The sequence below is a fragment of the Limulus polyphemus genome, unplaced genomic scaffold, assembly GCF_000517525.1.
Source record: "Limulus polyphemus unplaced genomic scaffold, Limulus_polyphemus-2.1.2 Scaffold4033, whole genome shotgun sequence".
In the NCBI taxonomy this organism is placed as follows: Eukaryota; Metazoa; Arthropoda; class Merostomata; order Xiphosura; family Limulidae; genus Limulus; species Limulus polyphemus.
Genome location: NW_013669643.1, coordinates 44,687 through 65,249, shown reverse-complemented (window position 1 = coordinate 65,249; position 20,563 = coordinate 44,687). Strand labels below are relative to the sequence as shown.

Sequence of the window (20,563 nt, the reverse complement as noted above, 5' to 3'; positions counted from 1 at the left end):
ATATTCAAGGTAAACATATTCCTTATAGAAAGAAACGAGTAGCAGCAAGTACAAAACCAAGTTGGCTCACAAAGAGTTTAAGAAATTTTATTTCTCAGGCAGGGTGGTTCGCCTTTGGAACAGGTTGCTTTCAGATGTTGTGGAGGCAGTAAATTTAAGCGAGTTTAAGAGAAAGCTTGATAACTATATGAATGATAAGGGCTGGCTTTAAGATTTTTTTTTTAATTTATTCATTAACAGTTTTAGTTTAGTTTAGAAGATGGAACAGCCGAGATGGACCAATAGGTCCCATGTTGTCCCAAAACATTATATGTTACGTAATAGTAGGGTCAGTGTAGTATTTTTGAGCAAAATACAGATTACATTTTTTTAAGGTATATCTTAAATAGATGAATTTTGTGGATAGACTCAAAGGGTATATAGATTGGACAATATTTTCTTTTTGACAACACTGACATTTTTCTAAAGACTAAGCCTAAGAACTTGCATACAGAACACATAGCCAGCCTTTGGATATTTTTAAAAATCAATCAAATACATTTATCACATAAACAGATTAACATACATAAACATTCAACAAAAAAGTAGCCTTAATAATCACTGCAAAATCACTAATACAATTTTTAGTACACAGAACAACTCAATTTATTTTAAATATACAAGGCTAACTTGTTCAAAACATAACCTTAGGAAAGTTTTTTTTTTACTCAAAAACATTTTATAAAAATGATTAACTTGACAGTAGAAGCAGATACCTGTGCTTCAAATAGGAGACTGGAATTATGATTTATGAGTCAATATCTTGCACATTTTCTTAAATCATATAATTTTCTGTCTTATTCTACAACAAAATGTACTGTTAGAACTGTTGATAAATTCTGGAATAAACTCACCAAAGTTTAAAAAGAAGAGGGCATGAAGAGTTTTTTTTATAGTTTGTGCCATTCTCACCGTAAACTATTGATCTGATTATGGAATACAGTTATTTTTAAAAGTAAATAACATACTTAAAAGAACAGTTACATCTTTGTTGAAAAGAAAAAGATTACATTACATTGTCAAACTGTCTATGCTGATGATGACATTCATTCCAGTTTCAGCTTATTTTTGTTTTGTATTTTAGTTTGTTATGAGGTACCTAAGATCTTGAACTAACTCTTTAAAAAAAAGAAACATGATAGGAATACTTCATCATTAAATTTTGTTAAAGGGAGGCTTACCTTGATTGCTTACAATTTATGCAAACAGGTGGAGCCATGATAACACATCACTTAAGATCTAATTTTAACATTATACTGTTTGACAGAAAGGGAAAAATAAAGACCATGAGTTATAATACAGTTTTAATTTACACATCAAGAAATAAATACATTTATCCCCATTCAGTATTTATTAATCAAATGTCACAATTGTTTACCCTGGTGTGTACAAACAAGTCCATGAATCAGCAGCAAGAAAACACATCTTATCACTCAAACAGCTGTAATGCTCCAAGATTTTCTTTTACAGGAATTTGGAACTTGTTTTCCTACTTTATCATTTTCAGCAGAAGAAAATTGAGAACCACTGAGTAAGAGGACTTGAGCTGAATCATGCTTTGAAGCTTCTGAAGATCCTATTTTTGTTTTGGCTGGATTTGTATTATCATCACAATCACCAGCAGCTCTGCCTTGATTTTCCTTTACCTGAGTTTCTGAAGGAGAGTGTGAGTTCACGTTTATACTGGCTGGTTTAATTGTACTAGCTTGGCTTTCATCATTTTCATCCTCCTCACTGATGACTGACTCTTCACGCTGTAATAAGCTGCTTGGCTTATAGGGAATGTAGTTCCCTAGTCGAACATTAGCTGGAATATATAAGGCACTCTGTTCTTCCAGGCTGCTACTGTTTGAGGATCCTGATTCTGAAAAGTCTGAGTGAGCAAGATTTGACTGTATACTATGCAGCTGACACGATGGGCTAGACTGCGAGCTATAACTTGTTGTGGTACAACAGTTACTTTTGTCTTGATTGTCACTTTCTCCATCAGAACCTCCTAGAGGACAAAAATCTTTCAAGTGATGGTGACTGCTTTTTGGACTATCTTCTAAGTTCTGTAGCTCAAATGGCATAGGATTTGGAGTATTTTGAAATAGGGGACGAAGACGTCGAAAACGTGGTGGCGTTCCAGACACATTCTCCTCATTCTCGGTGTCTGTTTCTCCACTTTCGCTGTCTATTCGCACTTTCTGAGGAGAGTGATTTGTCTTACCTTTTGTATGGTTTGCCACAAGATGATTACGCTCTTTGTAGCTCTTCTTGTAGCTGTATGTCTCCACCTGTAGCTTTGTCTCTGATACTTTCTCAGTTGGCAGTTCTTCAAGAGCATCTAAATAGTATGGGCTGTCCTTCATCATTTCAGGTTTTACATACACTACCAAAAATAAAACACTTAAATTAGTTCTAATTTAATATGTTGAGATTCAGTTATAATAGCACTATATAGCAATTTACTCTTATTTCTGTAAACATAAAACATAAACTATCTGAGACACATATCAATAATCTAATTAAAATTAAAAAAGGGCAAGTCAGTTGACAGTGTTTCATAACTTCTGTAAGCATAATTTATCACTGACACTAATGATACAAAAGAAACCTATTATATTAACTGCTGTTTTACACAAGATAGAAAAAAGAAAATATCTTGCATGTCTTTCTTTACCTTAAAAACAAGTCTAAGATTTATTTGTATTATCTTTAATTTTACAAAATTACTCATCAGTTGACTTTATGATGTATATTAATTTAAAAACTAATTTGTAAAAATCTGCCAATGGCAAAAATTTGTATCAAAAACTAAGATCATATTACACTGCGTATAGATAAATTATCTTTTACGATAAATGGTTTCCCAGGTGGAAAACACAGTTTTATAATAAACAATAAAAACATGGCAATACCAAAAAACACATTTAATTATGGATTTTTCAGAAATGCTTCAACCTGTGCTCCACATATCTTAATCTACAGTCTGAAATTTCTTTTTTACATGACATCCTGAAACGTAACTGCTATCCACAACACTTATTAGAAAACGTTACCAACACCTTGCTAACAAAGAAACTCACAAATCCAATTAAGATACCAACTGTACCTAAATTTACTATATACTCGTGTCTTCCTTATACTGGCAAACAAAGCTTAAATTTAAAACAAAAAACTTAAATGCATACTTGGTCGTTACTACCCTCAAGTTGATTTAAGATTAGTTTTTAAATCCACATCACGCATAAAAAATTTCTTCCCTACTAAAGATCTCCTCCCCATTCCTTATTGTTCTTGGCTTGTCTATCTTTACACGTGCGGAGACTGTAAGACCTCCTATATTGGCAAAACCAAACGCCATTTAAAAGTCAGAGATCATGAAATAACTTTTTGAGGTTATGGTGATGACAGAATTTGAAGCAATTTTGAAATGTCCACAATTAAAGAGTTTTATAATATTATTTTGAGGCCCCTCACGAGCCAGTGGGGGACATTTTTGTTGAAAAAAAAAACAAAAATAAATATCAAATCCAGTTTTTCTTAATTTGAACTGAAATTTTTTGGATATTTTTACTGACTAAAAAGAAGGCACATCCCACACTCTTTTAGCATTGGGGCCGTGAAAAGTGACTTGAAGTGGTAAGGTGACTGAAATACGTCAGTGCATCACGAGCTTAACAGCCAAGTACAAGAAGCATGAAAGTCTCCAAATGATACACAAAGGTATTCAGGAATCGCTTAGAACCAACTTGGTAGACACTGTGCAGCAAGCCGAGTACAATATTATGTCTGTAGCTGCTTTCAAAGTGTTCCTGTCTGCTCATACTACTGCTGACTACCATGATGCTTCGATCTTCCCTACCAAATTGCAAGTGAAATCATTAGTATCTCACCTTAAGCTAAACATAAAAAGGTGAGAGCAGAAGCCTAAAAGGTTGACAATTCCTTAATTAATGCTGCTTAGAATATGACTTTATTGATATATACTGAATTTACTCCCCGTGGGTAGACCTTAGTACTAGCTGGTACAAAGTCTTTAGGATGCTGTATTTCATTTAAAAATTTATCAATTAACAAATGAAAGCTTGTCTCAAAAAGATACATCCAAAACTACCCTCTTTTGGATTTTCCAGATTGAACTTACTTTTAATATTCAACAAATTGTAGTGTAAAAACACCCCTTGGATCCTGAGGGACATGTTAAAAACATAAAGAGTTTTGTCGATTATGTCCATCATTATATATATTCCATATTTTAATCAATAAATTCATTGTTCTGCAAAGGCCTTACCACCTGTTACCCAAATCTATCTCAATCCTGGTTTGCCCTCTGAGCATTACTAAAACAATTTTCCCTAGCGGTGCACCATTCTTTTATACCCCATCAGTTTGAACCATTTCTGAACATGTTCTGATCTTGTGACTACCCTCCATCAATCATACTGCACCATCAATACAAGTGCAGCTAGCTCTTTCTACTATTCTAGAACAATTCCCACTTTCTTGATTGTCATTCTAGTGTTTAAACATGTGTTTTAACACCATGTAACTACACAATTTTTATTGTGCTTGATCACACATTGATGTCAGTTTCATCTTCAAGTTTTGACTTATTGTGTTTGATTTACATTGATTCTACTAGTTTGTTTTCGAAATATTTCTGTTCTCTAAATTTTAATTTGTTCATATGAATTCAATATTTAATGTGCCGAATAATGAAATTCTCGTGATAGGAGACAATGGTTCTGACATGGGTCCTCAGACCTCAGGGTCGACAATCTTTGCTGGAAAAGCACAGGCCATATTTCGATGGGGAGTTTGTGTCTTACGTTTGGCTGATGATTTCTTCCATTTCACATTACGTTTTTTGTGAGGAAGGATATAACAACCGAGTGGATATTTCTTTCTACTGCACTTTCCACCTGTTACCATGCCTCCACGCAATATGCTGGGTTAGTTATTGTTCTTCTTCCCTGGAGATCTGTGGTAAGTTTTTCAGTGTGTATTCCTCCCTCCCAGTAGGTATACTTATGTTTGGCAAGTTTATGTGAGCTTGTGTGGATGGACCCAATTTCTGGACTCAATAATTTTGATCTTTCATGTCTTCTCTGCTGAATATTTGGTAAGTTATATTTATATAATTCTTTTAACACCTAAGTTACTTTGGTTTAAATTTGCTTTTATAGTTTGATTATTACTTTGTTTTTGTTTAATTTTCGGTATATTTACGGGTTTTGCACACTTTTGGTGGAGTGAGGGGCTTTCCTCAGTTCCAAAGAGATTTGTGGTCTTTTGAGGAGGCTACTCTCCATATCAACATCCTAGAACCTTTGGCAGTTCATTCAGGCTCTGTATCATTTCCTTCCACTCCTGTGGGTGCAGGTGGTTATGGTTCATTCTGACAATTCCACTGTCGTCAGCTATATCACCAGGCAAGAGGAAACCAAGACCAGATCTCTGTGTTTTCAAAGTCTGGACCTCCTGTATTAGGCCAATGACTATAATATGACAGTTCTGGCATGTCATGTTCCCAGAATTAAGAATCTTGTAGCTGATCGCTTATCCCACCCCAACCAGTTTCTTTCCATGGAGTGGTCCCTTCATCCTTGGTTATTTCTGTGGGTGTGTTCTTAGCTGAGAAAACTACATGTGAATGTGTTTGCCACTCAGTGGAATGTCAAAATTCCTTCCTTTTGGTCTCCAGTTCCTCACCCCTCAACTCTTGGGGATGGACACTTTCAATCAAGATTGGAAGGGTCTTCATATATATATGTCTACCCTTTGAATAGACTCCTCTCTAGGGTAAGTTCCCTTATACAGACCAATTCCTTATATGTTCTGCTGGTTGCTCCATATTGGCTGGTTTAGACATGGTTCCCTCTGCTCTGGCCCTTACTGAAACAGCAACCACTGCACTTACTTTTGTCCCAATTGATCCTCTAACAGCCATGATTGGACGTATTTCATCCCAGCATTGCCAAATTCCATCTTCACACATGGCTTTTTTAGGTCCGATGCCTCAGCTCAGGAACTCACCCCTCGCGTAGAAACTTTCCTTGCACATACCAATCACCCTTCCTCCTTGTTTATGTACTGGAGGGATTGGTCTTACTTCAAACTTTAGTCCATTTGCCATGGCTTCTGACCATCCCATCCTTCTGTTACTCACCTGTCCTAGTTCTTCACCCAATTGTTTGATCAGGGTTTATCTGTTTCAACTGTTGGTTGTTATAGGGTTGCCCTGACGAACACCTTCATTCTCCCACTCCCAGAAAGCCTTCTCCTACTTGATTATTTCCCTCCTTTTGTCTGGTCTGTCAGCCATGTCTGTCGGATCGGAATCTCAATGTTGTCCTTCATGCCCTATCTGGTTCTCCCTTTGAACCCATTGCAGTGTGTTCCTTATCCCATTTTTTCTTTATGACCTATTTCTTCCCCCCTCCTGGCATGTGGTAATCGTTGTTCCAATATTTATGCCATTAATATTTCCTGCGTCCTTTATCATTCCTCATATGTTATTCTCTATCTGGATTGGGCCTTCCTTCCCTGGACACCGGCTACTCTGAAAGGTTGTTTAGCCTTTTCTTCTACTTCCTTACTTTCCATTTCCCACCTGTACTCCCATTGGAGTGCGGATCGACTACTTTGTCTAGTTCATTACCTCCCATATCATATGATTCGTACTGCCTCCTTTCATGGTTCTTGTTCCGATCTATTTCTTCTGTGGAATTCTATCACCTATTACATTCACTGTTTGGGTTCATCTACTCATACAACTGACATATTTTGACTTGTTCATGGAAGGTTGCCAATTACATCTTCGCACCAAATTCGTCACCTAACCATGTCTTTAGCTGCTCGAAACTCATCATTGGAGGAGATCATTCAGACTGGTATGTGGACAACTTTCAATACATTTGTTCACCTTCCACTGGGGTTAGTCAACATATTATTATTTTTTTATCTTATTTAGTTGACATACAACATATTTCAAGATCCCACCTAGTGGTGGGTGTCACCTGGTCAGGTATGCTTGTTATTATATCAGCACTAAATCTGTATACTTCTATAATGCTCACTGTTGAAATGGAGCATTGCTGTAAGACCACCAGCTGCTTATCTGGTGGTGTGTGTCTATACATATATATATATTTGTTTATCAGTTCTCCAGACTCCCCAGCATGTATTGCCCCCTTCTTTTCTAGCAGAGTATGAGAGTCCTAGCCGCTTCCGGTTCCCGGATGCTAGAGTGATGAACTGAGGAGGTTTCCTCCTGAGTGAGTTTTGTATAATGAACAAAATCAGACTTTATAGGTCATGTGTACCCACTCAGCGAGAAGAGAGCTATCATCATTATACTCTTTGCTATACCAAAGAATGATTATACAATAACAACTTATTGAGGATCCAGAGCACTTCCCCTCGATATTTTTACTCGGGCAGACCAAAGTTGTTGATCACAATTTCTTATGTCAGGCACTTTCACTAGATGTTTTCTGCCTGGATGGACTGCACTTGGCATAATCCTATGTATCCCAAGGTGCTTCCCCTGGCTATTTTTTGCCCAGGTAGACTGCCCTTGGCCTATTGAAATACAATTCACAATCTTTTTTAGCCCTATCCACGTCTACTTATTTCGTTTTTATCTGCCAACATACTATTGCTCACCTTCACTGTGTTTGGTACTATGGCTTGCTGCATATGTGGACTAAGTATGATATGTATGTTGACAATGGGCTGGTTATAGAAAACCTCACAATCACACTCATATCTGTAAATTTTCTTTGTTTTTATAATCCTACGTATCCAAGGCAATTCCCTTGGATTTTTTTTTTTTACCCGGAGAAACTGCACTTGTTGATCACTATATCTTATAAAAGGCATTTCCACTGGATGTTTTGCCTGGATGGACTGCACTTGACATACTCTGATGTAACCCACTACCCTTGGCACATACATATTTGATCATACCTGTTCCAGAAGTAGTGCTACACCCCATAGGTGTGTTTTCTTTTCGTATTCTTGCACACCTGTTCTTTCGATGTGGTCACTTTCCACTTGATTGAAAATTGATGCACCTTCACTGACTCCTCCACCTTTGCAACGTGGAATTCTAGCTTTGGGTGAAGGGAGGTAAGACCGTTTCAGAAGTTAACACTTTCTTACACTGGAAATATACTTCTGATAGGTACTTACCTCCTCTCACCCACCCTTCCTCCCCACTGATATGCTACCTTTTCTGGTTTACACCTGCCAATTCTCAAAAGTGAGAATTGTTCTAGAATAGTAGAGTGAGATAGCTGCACTAGTATAGATGGTGCAATATGATTAGTGGAGGGTAGTCACATGATCAGCATATGTTCTGAAATGGAACAAAAGTACCTATTGGAAAGATATTCACAGTGTAAGAAAATGTTAACTTTTGGTGCAATAGATAAATTGGAATTTCAAATTAAACAACAGAGTGATAAAACAGTAATATTTTCTGTACGTGAACGTGTTTTTATTAAAGGAAATGGCTGAACAGTTCTCTCTTTGTCCCGGAGGAAGACAAGTCCATCTACTGAAAAGTGCTAAGGTTTTGTCCAATTATTTTTAAATATTATTTATCACACTTTTTGATCCCATGCATTTTTATAAGTACTGCCCTTCTTTTTAATTTAACAAAATAATTCATAAAAAATATTAAGTTATAAAGATGAGTCTGTGAATCTTTTAATTGGTAGAGTTCAAACAGTGATTTTAAAAACCAGAATTTTTAGAGATATAGTTCATTTTTAGTGTTGAAGTTTTGAGTTACTGGACATAGTATTTCAGATATTGTCACTAAAATACTATTTGAGATATTCTTGGTCTGGATTTTGTATTTGGAGATTATGCCTAGTTTAGAAACATTCTAAGCTAAGTCTGCTGAACCATTCAAAATTTTTGTACCTACAATGCTATTCATTTGTTAACTACAGTTTTCATAGCTATGCACGTATTGTACATTTCATGTTCAATTTTGTGTTAAAGAAATAGTTTCATGGGTGCCCTCTTGTAAACGTTTTACAGGCTTGTGTAGATGACACTGCATAATAATGAATTGCCATTATTTTTATCAAATTCAATGCTCATTTGAAAGAAACATTAGTGTTCTCACAGTAAAATTCTGTAACACTAACACTTTTTTTAAATAATGGTAATAAGAGATAATTCCATGCATTAAGGCTTAGTTAAAAAGTTTTGAATGACACATGCTTATATGAATATTTACATACTTACAAACACACATATACAAAATTTTGTATTGTGACACATATCAAGTTGAAAAGTAATGGAATAATAAATTTTAAATTATTATTCACCACAAGAATGTTAAGGCATAAAAAAACAACAACAATATATTTGTGAAAATAGTTTGTCTTTTAGCAATTTCCATCATTAAAAATTCATATAGTTTTTAATTTGCAAATTAGTATATAAAATGTAGTAATTTGTTATGGGATACATCTTACAATAAAAACAAAAAAACACCAGTTACATATTCTAAAATAAAGTAAAGAGTTTCTTTTATCCTTGCATTATGCAAATATTATACATTTGCTTTTGTCTTGTACAATATTAATTTGTAAACAAAATGACATTGACTCATTATTATTGATATTTGAAATTGACATAATGGCATTTTGATGTGTATATAAGAAATATAGTCTGTCAATCTACAGAAGAAATGTACAAATAACATATTAGATAAGAAAGTCGAAAGGTGAGAAAGAATGTAAAATACAATGATGGTCTTGTCATGAGAACTGTGTATTCATACACAAAGTACTATTTTTAGTTATTATAAACATCATGCATAGAAAAGTGTTTGTTAAATTACACCTTCGATCCTCAATGTTTACAGAAGCTTTACTAACCAACCTTCAAATAACTGTTGGCCTGGCATGGCTAGGTGATTAGAGCGCTCGACTAAACAATCTGCAGGTGGTTAGAGCGCTCGACTCGCAATCTGCAGGTCACCGTCACACCAAACATGCTCGCCCTTTCAGCTGTGGGGGGCATTATATAGTGACAGTCAATCCCACTATTTGTTGGTAAAAGATTAGCCCAAGAGTTGGCAGTGGGTGGTGATGACTAGCTGCCTTCCCTCTAGTGTTATACTGCTAAATTAGGGGCAACTAGCACAGATAGCCCACATGTAGTTTTGCACAAAATCCATAACAAACAAATACTGTTTGTTTCTTTCCTTTACAGAAAAAGAACCTTCAACCAGAGTAATGTAGTTATCCAGTATGCAAGAAAATGTAATTTTTACATCTGAATGAAACAAAAAGTATGTATAGTAGTATTTAAAATAACACAAAAATTAAATAACAAAACACGACAGCATGAACACAATACATATAGTTGGTATTATAATCATGAAATGCCAGTTTACCTCTTTAAGATAGCTTTGAGAAATGTAAATTAATGTATATTTTTGCAGCAATTTATGAAAAATACTGTTTTAAATAAACTACTGTATTATATATATATATACTGTGGTATTAAACTAAAAGTAATCACACCTTAACACTTCTTAAAATAAACAATAGCTTCATTCACCAACTGTAGTAATTTATAAATGATTTACTGAACTAGGATTATTCTTTGTTAGGTTGATAGTCGAACCACAAAGGTAATCTGTGTGTTGTTAACAAACAACGATAACACACAATTACCGCAGTGACATAACACTGAAGTGTATGGTGTAAATAAATAAAATAATAGATCTCAAGCATCTAATTATAGGTGATAGATAATATTCTTGAAATCTACTTCTCCTGCATTTGAAAGCTGTTGTTTAATAATCCAGTAGTAACAGAAGGCAAACTGATGTATAGATTACAGAAGTTTGTTGTTTGCTGCAAAGCAAAAAGCTACATACACATTTTGATTTCATACTAGCATAAAGTACCCATGCTTTGCTGTAGGATTTTAATGTCCCCTCATGAATCACACAGGTCTCAATGTACCAGCCAAGCATCTTCATTATCTTAATTACTTCTATAGTTATCCCAATGTGCCAATTCTTAACTTATTTGTCTGTTGCCATTTCCCAAACTTAATTCAATTCCAATCTTTTTAAAAGCAAATAGTTTTAATTTAGCTTCTTAAACTCGTTTTTTTATTCCTGTGTTTTTATTTGAATTATATTCCTATCACCAAATTCTCCAATATTCTCCTTCCTTTTAATATACTTACTTTTCTTTCACTTATAAGCTTCCAGAAACTTTTAGAAATCATCCTCAAACAAAAAACATAATTCATTTGTTCAGCTTACTCTCTTCTAAAAATAACTTTAGAAATATCAATTTAATTTTAAATAAAGGAAACATTTTAAACAGATACAGGAAACTCACTTTTAAAGGAATTTCTTCGGAACTGCTCCTCACTATCCTAATGAGGAAGAAAACAATCAAAATTTTTCTTAAACACTGTTTTAAGAAGTGGAAAGTAAATTTTAAAGATTAGAAACTAGAAAATGACAACAATTGCACAGTTGATGTATAAGCAACATGTTGCTTTTAAAAATATTTTACTGAAATTTGATATTTTATAAATCCACACTATACAATTTTCTTGGACTTGATAACTGGAGCATTGAGATAATTGTAACTCTACTTCCCCCTCCCAATCCAAATGCTAATTTCAGTTGTTCAGACATACATGCATGTTGAAGACACACCTTAGTATGAGTCCTTACAAATGGTTCATGAGTAAAATATATTATTTTAATACTAGAAATAAATAAAAACTACAGAAATTAAAATATATTATTGCTAGATACTGGAAGACAGATTAAATGTAAATAATTGTAAAATATGCATATTTCTATTTGGCATAAGCTTTGAACTTGAGACAGAAATCTTATAAGAATAGCTGAAGTCTTAACTTGTTAACTTCAACAGTGAAAAACAGTTTGAATCATTTATCACTGTTGTAAGCTGCTTCTGGTTCACCTGACCCTGAGTATTCTATATGAAATATTGGCATTGATATGCCTTGGTGATAACTCAAAAGATTTGAAAAATTCAAAAACAGTTAAATCACAAGGAACTCACAAAAAATTTCTTGGGTTTTAAAGGAGATTAAGGATCAGATATGCGAGCCTCTCTCTTTCTCTTTTATTTTTGGTAGTCAAACATTACACAGGTGTCTAAGGATTGGAGAATTACCAATGTTTCTCTTATTTTATAGATGGTTGATAAGAGTTGCCAGTTACGCTTACTTCTGTAATGTGAAACATTGTAGACAGTCTGATATAAGAAACTTTACCAAATTATTTAGTGAAATAAAATGAAAGAAAGCCAACATGGATTTATAAAAGGAAATATTGACTCACTAATTTCTTTTGAGGATGTTACATATTATCTAGCGATACTTATTATCCTGGTGTACAGAGATTTCAAAAATCTTTTGATAAGATGTCACACAAAAGATTAGTTAAAAAAATACACTGCTAAAGGCTGTTGAAAACTAAATGAATTGTAGAGTGTTTGGATATGAGAAGACCAAATCTTGGGTCCAGTCAAACTGGACCTTTGCTACAAGTGGCATCCTTCAGGGGTCAAAACATGGCCTTCATTCTTTCCCTATTTACATTAATGATGCTGATAGGGGCCATAATTAATAATTTAGTAAAGTTTTCTGATAGCATTAAAATCTTGAACATTTCTAGTTGTATTGAGGATGTCGAGGTACTACAAAATGACTTGGATCAGTTGGTAAGTTGGACGTAATTGGCAAATGACCTTTAATTATAAGTAAGTGCAAAGCAATGCATTTAGGTTAACATAATTTTGATCAGATGTTTCATATAGATGGAAACTACTCAAAAGGATTTTGTCAGAAATAAGTCAATCAAAGTATCAAAGTAGTGTTTTGTTGCTAGTAGTAACTAATAGAATACTTGAATGTATTTATAGACATATTGATTACATGTCAAAAGAGGTATCTCTCTATACAAACCACTAGTTATGACACAGTTGGATTATCTTTTGCAGTTAATTTTAACCTCTTCTCATCTGTAAAACGAAACTGATTTACTAAAAATGGTTTAGAGAAGGCTACTAGGATATGGATAATATCTTATGTGGATAAGTTATTTTAAATTACTTTCTCTTCCTTAGAGTGAGAGGTGATCTTATCCAATTTTAAAGATTACACAGGGAATCAATAGGATAATAACCTCCAACTTCTTTGTGCTTACTTAGTGAAAGGCAGCAACTTATACAACATTGAGAGAGAAATAGATGATTTCCTGAAAAAATAAAGAATGAATTAATTTTTTTATTTCCTCACAGGTGAGAGTGCAGAGAGACCTTTGGAGAACCAGTGGTCTCTTGTTGTCCATAATGTTTTGTAAACTACAGTGTAGCAGATATGTCCACGTTGCTTATAAGAAGTGTGGATTTTGAGAAGAGAGCTAATTAACGTGACACACTTCTATTTAGTGATGTTACGAGAAAGTAATAGTTGAAAATCTTCTTGTTTAGCTTGCTTTTCTGTAAGTGTGGGTGAAGAGTTGAGAAACACTAGCTTGGACAAGAAAAGTAAAGTTGATATGTTACCGCTTTTAATTGTAGAAGTTTGACATGTTTTTAGTATGAACCAATAAGATCTCAAAACCACAGGCAAGTCCCTGTTTTAAGTAATACTAAGTGTCATTTTTAAGATGCAGTTCTTGTTTTATCATGGACTTTATATTTGATTAAGTGTGGATAAATCCTGTGACTAATGACTGATGGCTCCTAGTATTAGAGCTAGGGTACTTCTTTACTGACATCTAGCAAGCAAACATGAAGAGTAACAAAGATTTTGGTTCTAAATGCACAATACATTGTCCTAAAAGCATTAAAGTGTAGAGTCATAAGAGGAAAGATATCTTAATTTTAGTCAGTTTCTATTTTGTCTCTGGCATAAAATGTTTATAAAGTGATATAAATATAGCCACTCTTTCAGCACTAAAAAAATAAGCATACACCTATACAAACATCTCATTAATCTAAAGTTTAGTACCTTTATGATGAATCTCGTTAATCTAAAGTTTAGTACCTTTATGATGAACATTTACCATGTGTTTACTGAAACAATAAACATATACCTATACAAACATGTCATTAATCTAAATTTAGTACCTTTATACCTCAGCTAGCTTATTGTTCACTAGGATGTAAGATCTTAAAGAATGCAGCTTCAGTTTTATTTTCAATTTTCCATTTTTTTGAGACGTGTTTCAATTAAAAACCCTAGTAAATTCATATTTTTTATCTATAATAAATTTTAGTAGCTTCAAATTATTTCACAGACATAACTACAGTATGTTTGGGAATTAATAAGGTCTAAATGCTCAATATACAAGCTACCAATGAAAAGAACAGTACTTACTTCAATGTCTTTTTCATTAGTAGAAAAACAGTGAGATATTTGATGATACTGTGTAAAAGAAAAGAATACATAATGTTAATATAAACTCTTACAGGTCTAATAAATATATCAATCATTCCAAATGATACTTTAAGATTTACAAGGAAACAATTAGAAATACTCAGAAGCAAAGATACTTGAGACATTGATAAAAGGATGTTAAACTGATCTTGGGGTTATATATATAGACACATGTTAGTACCAAGTAATTACATAAGTTGTTATCAATATGACACATATATCTCAACATTTACTAATAATTTAGTAATACAGTGAATTCCAGAACAATTTAAACAACGTATTTGAAGGGTACTCACATTTTCACTTTTTACTGTATAAAATACAAAAATGAAAATACCCTAAAAAGAAAAGAAAACAATTAATTAGCTAATTAAGCTAATAAACAAATAAATGCACATACATATCTGCTTTTCCAAAACTCTTATTTCTTTCTTTATAAATACGATTTAAAACAGCACTTGTGTAAAGGTTAATAAAACTAGAAACACCACAACATTAAAACGCATTGTACAATAAAAGTTTAATAAACAGAACATAAGGCTCTGTTAGACATTCTCTATGTGTTGCGGCAGTGAATTAACTACCACCATCGTCATCATGAGGATTGGGAAGTTACAATAAGAGAAATTATATCTTAACAGATGCATGATCATACCAAATTTAAATAATTTACATAATTAGCCAATATGTTACACCCTCCAAATTTACATAATATATTTACAAAATTAATTTCTGTGATACCTAGACCAAAATTTTTATTTAGAATAATACTACAGTTTTTCATGATCTCCAAACATTCTTTAATATTTAATTAGTTCTTATGGCCAATCTTATTAGCCAATTGAATATTATGATAATTGACAGAATAGCCACTTCTTGCCACATGTTCAGCCAATAACTTTATGTTTATCTATAGCATGTTTATGTTCCTTAACTCTAAGTTTTAAATTTCTGCATGACAACCAACGTAAGTTAAGCTACAGTTCCATGGAATTTCTGAGAAACCACAATCAAGATGAGGTTCCAATTTTCTTAAAACTAACAATAAAATTTGTTAACTTACAATGGAGCAATGTTATGCTACATTTACTGTGATTTTTAAATATATTACCTATTTATTTGGAAATACTCTGAGCATATGGCAAATATGTTTTCACACATTTCCTGGTACATTGTGATGATACTTTTAACCTGTTATAAATCATGTCAGTAATGTTAAGATTAAACTCTCTACGAATGGCAAAACACTTTAAAAGATTCAACTCAGACATTATATCTTTACAATAGGTTTAGATATTTAAAGCCTTGAAAATAAATGTAGAAAAAGCCAACAATTTTTGTGACCAGAAGTGAAATAATTCCCTGTGTTGTGGCATAACAACTGAAAAGACTTTATTGCACACCAACGTCTAAAGAAATCCTCCATCCGATTTCATGTCCAAGTAATTCAAACAAGCTTCATTTTCAGTTTCTAGCATGAACTGAAATACATTAATGGATCACTACCATGCCATCACATACGAAACATGTCATCCATATATCTCAATCACACAGATAGTTTAAATACAGTGGTTTTTGAAGGTCAGGTTTCAAAATCATGTACAAAAAGCTTACACAGTTAAAAAGGGAGAACAAGGTAGATCCCATAAACTAAGCATTAAATTTGCCTGTAAAAAGTTCCCCCAAATTTAAAATATACACCAGAAACACAGAAATGGGTAAGATTTACAATTACAAAAAACTAACAAAGATATTTTATCACTCACTAATTCTCTAAATCTGTAAATGTAGAGGTCATAATAGGTTGATTATTATGAAAATTTTTTAAATCTTGTAAGTACATGCATCTGTTAAGGTATATAAGTTGTTTTTATTAAACCTCTTTGCTTCTTTTGATGATATAAAAGTGCGTATGTGTGGGTAAATCAATGTATGGGTAAATAAACAAAGAGTTTTAGCAGTGTACAGGTTATTGTATGATAGGTGGCGATAAAGTTATTGAAAACTCAACACATTGTTCTGTTTTGACTGTTGTAAATAACAGCATGATTAAATAGCAATAAAGTTCCTAAAATGACCACATATACTAACCAATCAAACATAACCCAAAGTTTTATTATGCAGATAAATAATTATTTTAGATTCTATGTGTGTAAGTCACTCCTCTTGTTCCTTTCAAAGGATGCCATTAGTAGTTTGGTACAGGACTATCTGCACTAGCTGTCCTTAATTTAGCAGTGATAGACTAGACAGAAGGCAATTAGTCAAAAGCACCCTCCCAACTCCTGGACTACTCTTTTATGAACAAATAGTGGGATTGACTGTCACATTATAATGCCACACCAGCTGAAAGAGCAAGCATCTTCAGCAACAGGGATTCAAACCTTCAACCCACAGATTATCAGTTGAGTGCCCTAACCACCAGGTCATGCCAGGTCCCATGACCTAAAAAACTCCTGATGTAAGTACAGATACATTAGACGTATACCAAAGAGACCAAACTACTGATGGCATCCTTTGAAAGGAACAAGAGGAGTGACTTACACACAAAGAATCTAAAATAATTATTTATCTCCATAATAAAACTTTATAGTTGTACAGAAATGAAAAAAGCGTTTTTTATAGCATGAAGTTCAAGATTATCCTTCAAACAACACAGTTTTTTGAATCACCCTACCCTTGGATTTTTTCAGTGGATGCTCTTTAAAGGCATACGTTTTTTCAGAAACTTTAGCAATTTACCAAGTAGAATTCCGAAAAGGTTTAATGAAGAAGCTCCAGTAAAACGTAAACAATTTATATATGTATTTTGAAAGTATAAGCATACACCTTTCACACTGTACAAAATCAAAATACTAATATTAGATACACAAACTATTTTAAAGAGTTGGTAAAATTACATCAAACATCAACATAAGTAAAATAAAACTACAGTTTTATAAATATGCACACATGTATTTCTAGATTGATTTATTTAATAACAGAAGAGACCCAATAATGGAGCTATTAGAAGTTTGTCTTCCATTTTCAGAGGTGAAGATATATATCAAGGAACACTCCGAGCACATACTTCTTGCAGAGCAGGTTAGCATTAGAGTACAGATAACAGAGGAATATCAGTGGTTCTCAAACCAATTTTTATATTATTTCTCTAGCTGAAATACTTATGGATTAGTTTTCGCATTGTCTTGATTATAAAAAATTCACAGTTACAGGTAATGAAAGTTATAATTTTCCTATACTGAAAATGTATTTCTGATAGGTACATACCTCTTCTCATAAAATTAGCTACTTTCATTCAATGCTGCCCTCTATATGCAAACTTTTTCTTTATGCATGCCACAAGCCTTCTGCTCTCCCTTATTGGAATTGAACGATTCCAAAGTGTCTCTCATGCAAATCATCATGCGTCACTTCTCCACCAATAGGAGCATGAAGACTTAAGCACTGGAGGAAAGTGGGAGGGAAGGGAAGGAAGTGTGATAGGAGGTAAGTACTTATAAGAAATACATTTTCAGTCCAGGAAAATTATGACTTCAGATATGGTACTTACCTCCGCTCATAAAATTAGCTACAATCCCACATTTAATAGGAGGAGGGACCGGTGAAAGGGAATTATAGAAGTACCTCACAAAAGTGTCCAAAGGATACCCATAGAAATGAGAGAGTAAGATCTGAAAATTAGATGAGGCTCATAGCAAAAGCATCCATGTGTGGAGAAACTACTGAGGGGAAAGCTCCCTGAAAAGAAGGGGGTTTAAGAACCACATATCTGTCACATATATCCAGTCAGGGCGAAAAAGATGATTAGCAAGAAAAGTGAAAGTGCTCGGCACATGACATGAAATAAGATGAATGTTTTGCCTCTGGGCCCAGTATAAGAGGTCCAACATCTGAAAACATAGATCTCTTAACTGAGTGCTCACTTGGTAATTGAGATATGACACCCCCCATAGAATTGTCAGAAAGAGCCATCACTAGAGAATGTCAGGCATGAAGAAGGAGGTGATTCAATGCCCAATGTATAGCTAGAAGTTCAAGAACATTGATATGCAAAGTAGACCTATGGCCCAAAGCTTACTTGTGGTTGACCCATGCACCTTAGCCCAGCAGAGATGAGTTAGTGAAAGGATGTAGATCTGGACACAGGGGAGGAAGTGGCATGCCTACTAAAGTATGTGGCTCATACAACCGCCAAAGTAGATTATTTTGCCTGGTAAGAAAGGGTAATGGGAAGAGAATGAGGATCCCGTGCAAAGTTCTATAACTCGGGAAGAGCCTACTGACGGAATCTCGTATGGGCATAACTGAGAGGGGCCAGTGATGCCATTGAAGACCACATCTCCAAAGGCGATAGAACCTTGCAAGCAGTAAGTGATGAACCTGAGAGGGTGTGGCAAACAAACAACTCCATAGAACTAAATCTGACAGAAGGCTGGGCTTAATTGATACAAGTGTAAAAAAAGATCCCCAAATGTATTAGATGTTGAGTAGGTCTGAAGAAGGACTTTTCAGTTTGGTTAACCAACCCGCTCGAGCAACCACTAAAAGGAGCTGCTGAGTATGGCTTGCCAACTCCAGTTTGGAATAAGCCAGGAGAAGCCATTTGTCCATGTAATAGTGAAACTCAACCCCAGAGCACACAGATGTTGAGCAATTGCTCGGACTACCCAACTTAAAACATATGGGGCTGAAGCAAACCTGATAAACCACCCTGAGATGGGCAAACTGAAGAAAAGGACGGGACCTGAGAAAGAATGCAAGTCACTTGTGTGAACCCCGAAGTGGGAACAAAAACTTCAGAGTTCACGAAATTTGAGCAGCGAAAAAGAATAATGCAACAGGAACTAATGGAATTTTTTAATTGAAGAAACAGTCTAAATTAAAACTAAATAAAATAAAGAAAACCACTTTATGAGGAAACTTAAGCTGAACATGAATATTTAAACAAAAAAAAGCACCTCTGAACACAAGCAGTGCCAAACAAGAAGTGGCAGTTCAGTAGAGGAGTATAGAGAGAGACACGTGAGCATGTCATGCTCCTATTGGTGGAGAAGTGACGCAAGATGATTTGCATAAGAGACATGTTGGAATCGTTCAATTCTAATAGGAGAGAGCAGAAGGCTGGTGGTAAAGAGAAAGTTCACATATAGAAGGTAGCACTGATGTAAATAGCTAATTTTGTGAATGGAGATAAGTACCGTATCAGAATATTAACTCTCTCAACATGGGCTCGGTCAATTTGACCAAACACGTGACCTCTTTGTATTAATTTAAAATCTTTATAGATTTAATAGTTCTAACTTTCAGTGTGTATATCTTCTCAAAATTTGGCCCTCTCAGTTAATATTATGTCTTTCACATACAAAAAATTATATTTTTTAGTGAAGTATTTTTAATTAAATAAAATAAAGGTTTGTCCATGAATATATTGATTCTTTGTTTTGAATAGTCCATGTCTAAAGTAATTTTCATGTTAAAATTAAAAATACTTTTCCTCATCTGAAATTTCCTGTAATCCATAAAACCTTCTAAATGCATTTCAAACGTTTTTATCTCAGTAAAACTTTATAGTTTATCTGTTATTTTCTCTACCATATCTCAAAATGGAACAAGTTAAATTCAATCAACCTCGTAACCACCAAAGAAAATCTAGATAAATCTAAATTACCCTTTTTTTTCTTTATAGAATGACTTCAAACTATAACATCAAATTACATTTATTTATCCAAAGTACACTGAGTGATCACAAGTAAATAGACACCTAATTTTTCGTCATTTAACTGATTTATGCTAACAAATTTGTGTTCACAGAGCACTATATAAATGAAAATGGTCCGCACACTAATTATCTTGTGTTACAACATGCCTAGAATTCAAGGTTCTCTCGAATTGTCAGATTTTGTTAGAGGAAGGATAGTTGGTCAACAGATGGTGGAATAAGTCAGCAGCAAATTTCGCAGAATTTGGGAATCCCACTTTCGACAGTCAACAGAATCATTCGAGCAGTTCAGGAAACAACTGAGCAGCGTCCGGATTGTCCTGGTCCATTGGAGAGGAC

At 34.1% G+C, this 20,563-nt stretch overlaps 1 protein-coding gene across 1 annotated transcript in view; it reads right to left on the bottom strand.

Moving 5' to 3' along the window:
• Nucleotides 1-276: 276 nt before the first annotated feature.
• The window catches only part of LOC111088575, a 63,321-nt gene continuing 43,034 nt past the window's right edge, over nt 277-20,563 (bottom strand). Inside the window, exons 20-23 of the mRNA XM_022399102.1 lie at nt 14,799-14,840; nt 14,443-14,490; nt 11,415-11,451; nt 277-2,413 (exon numbers count right to left, since the gene is read on the bottom strand). Of these exons, the coding sequence (XP_022254810.1) occupies nt 1,473-2,413; nt 11,415-11,451; nt 14,443-14,490; nt 14,799-14,840 (1,068 nt within the window). The 3' untranslated portion in view covers nt 277-1,472. The remainder of the gene's footprint in view (nt 2,414-11,414; nt 11,452-14,442; nt 14,491-14,798; nt 14,841-20,563) is intronic.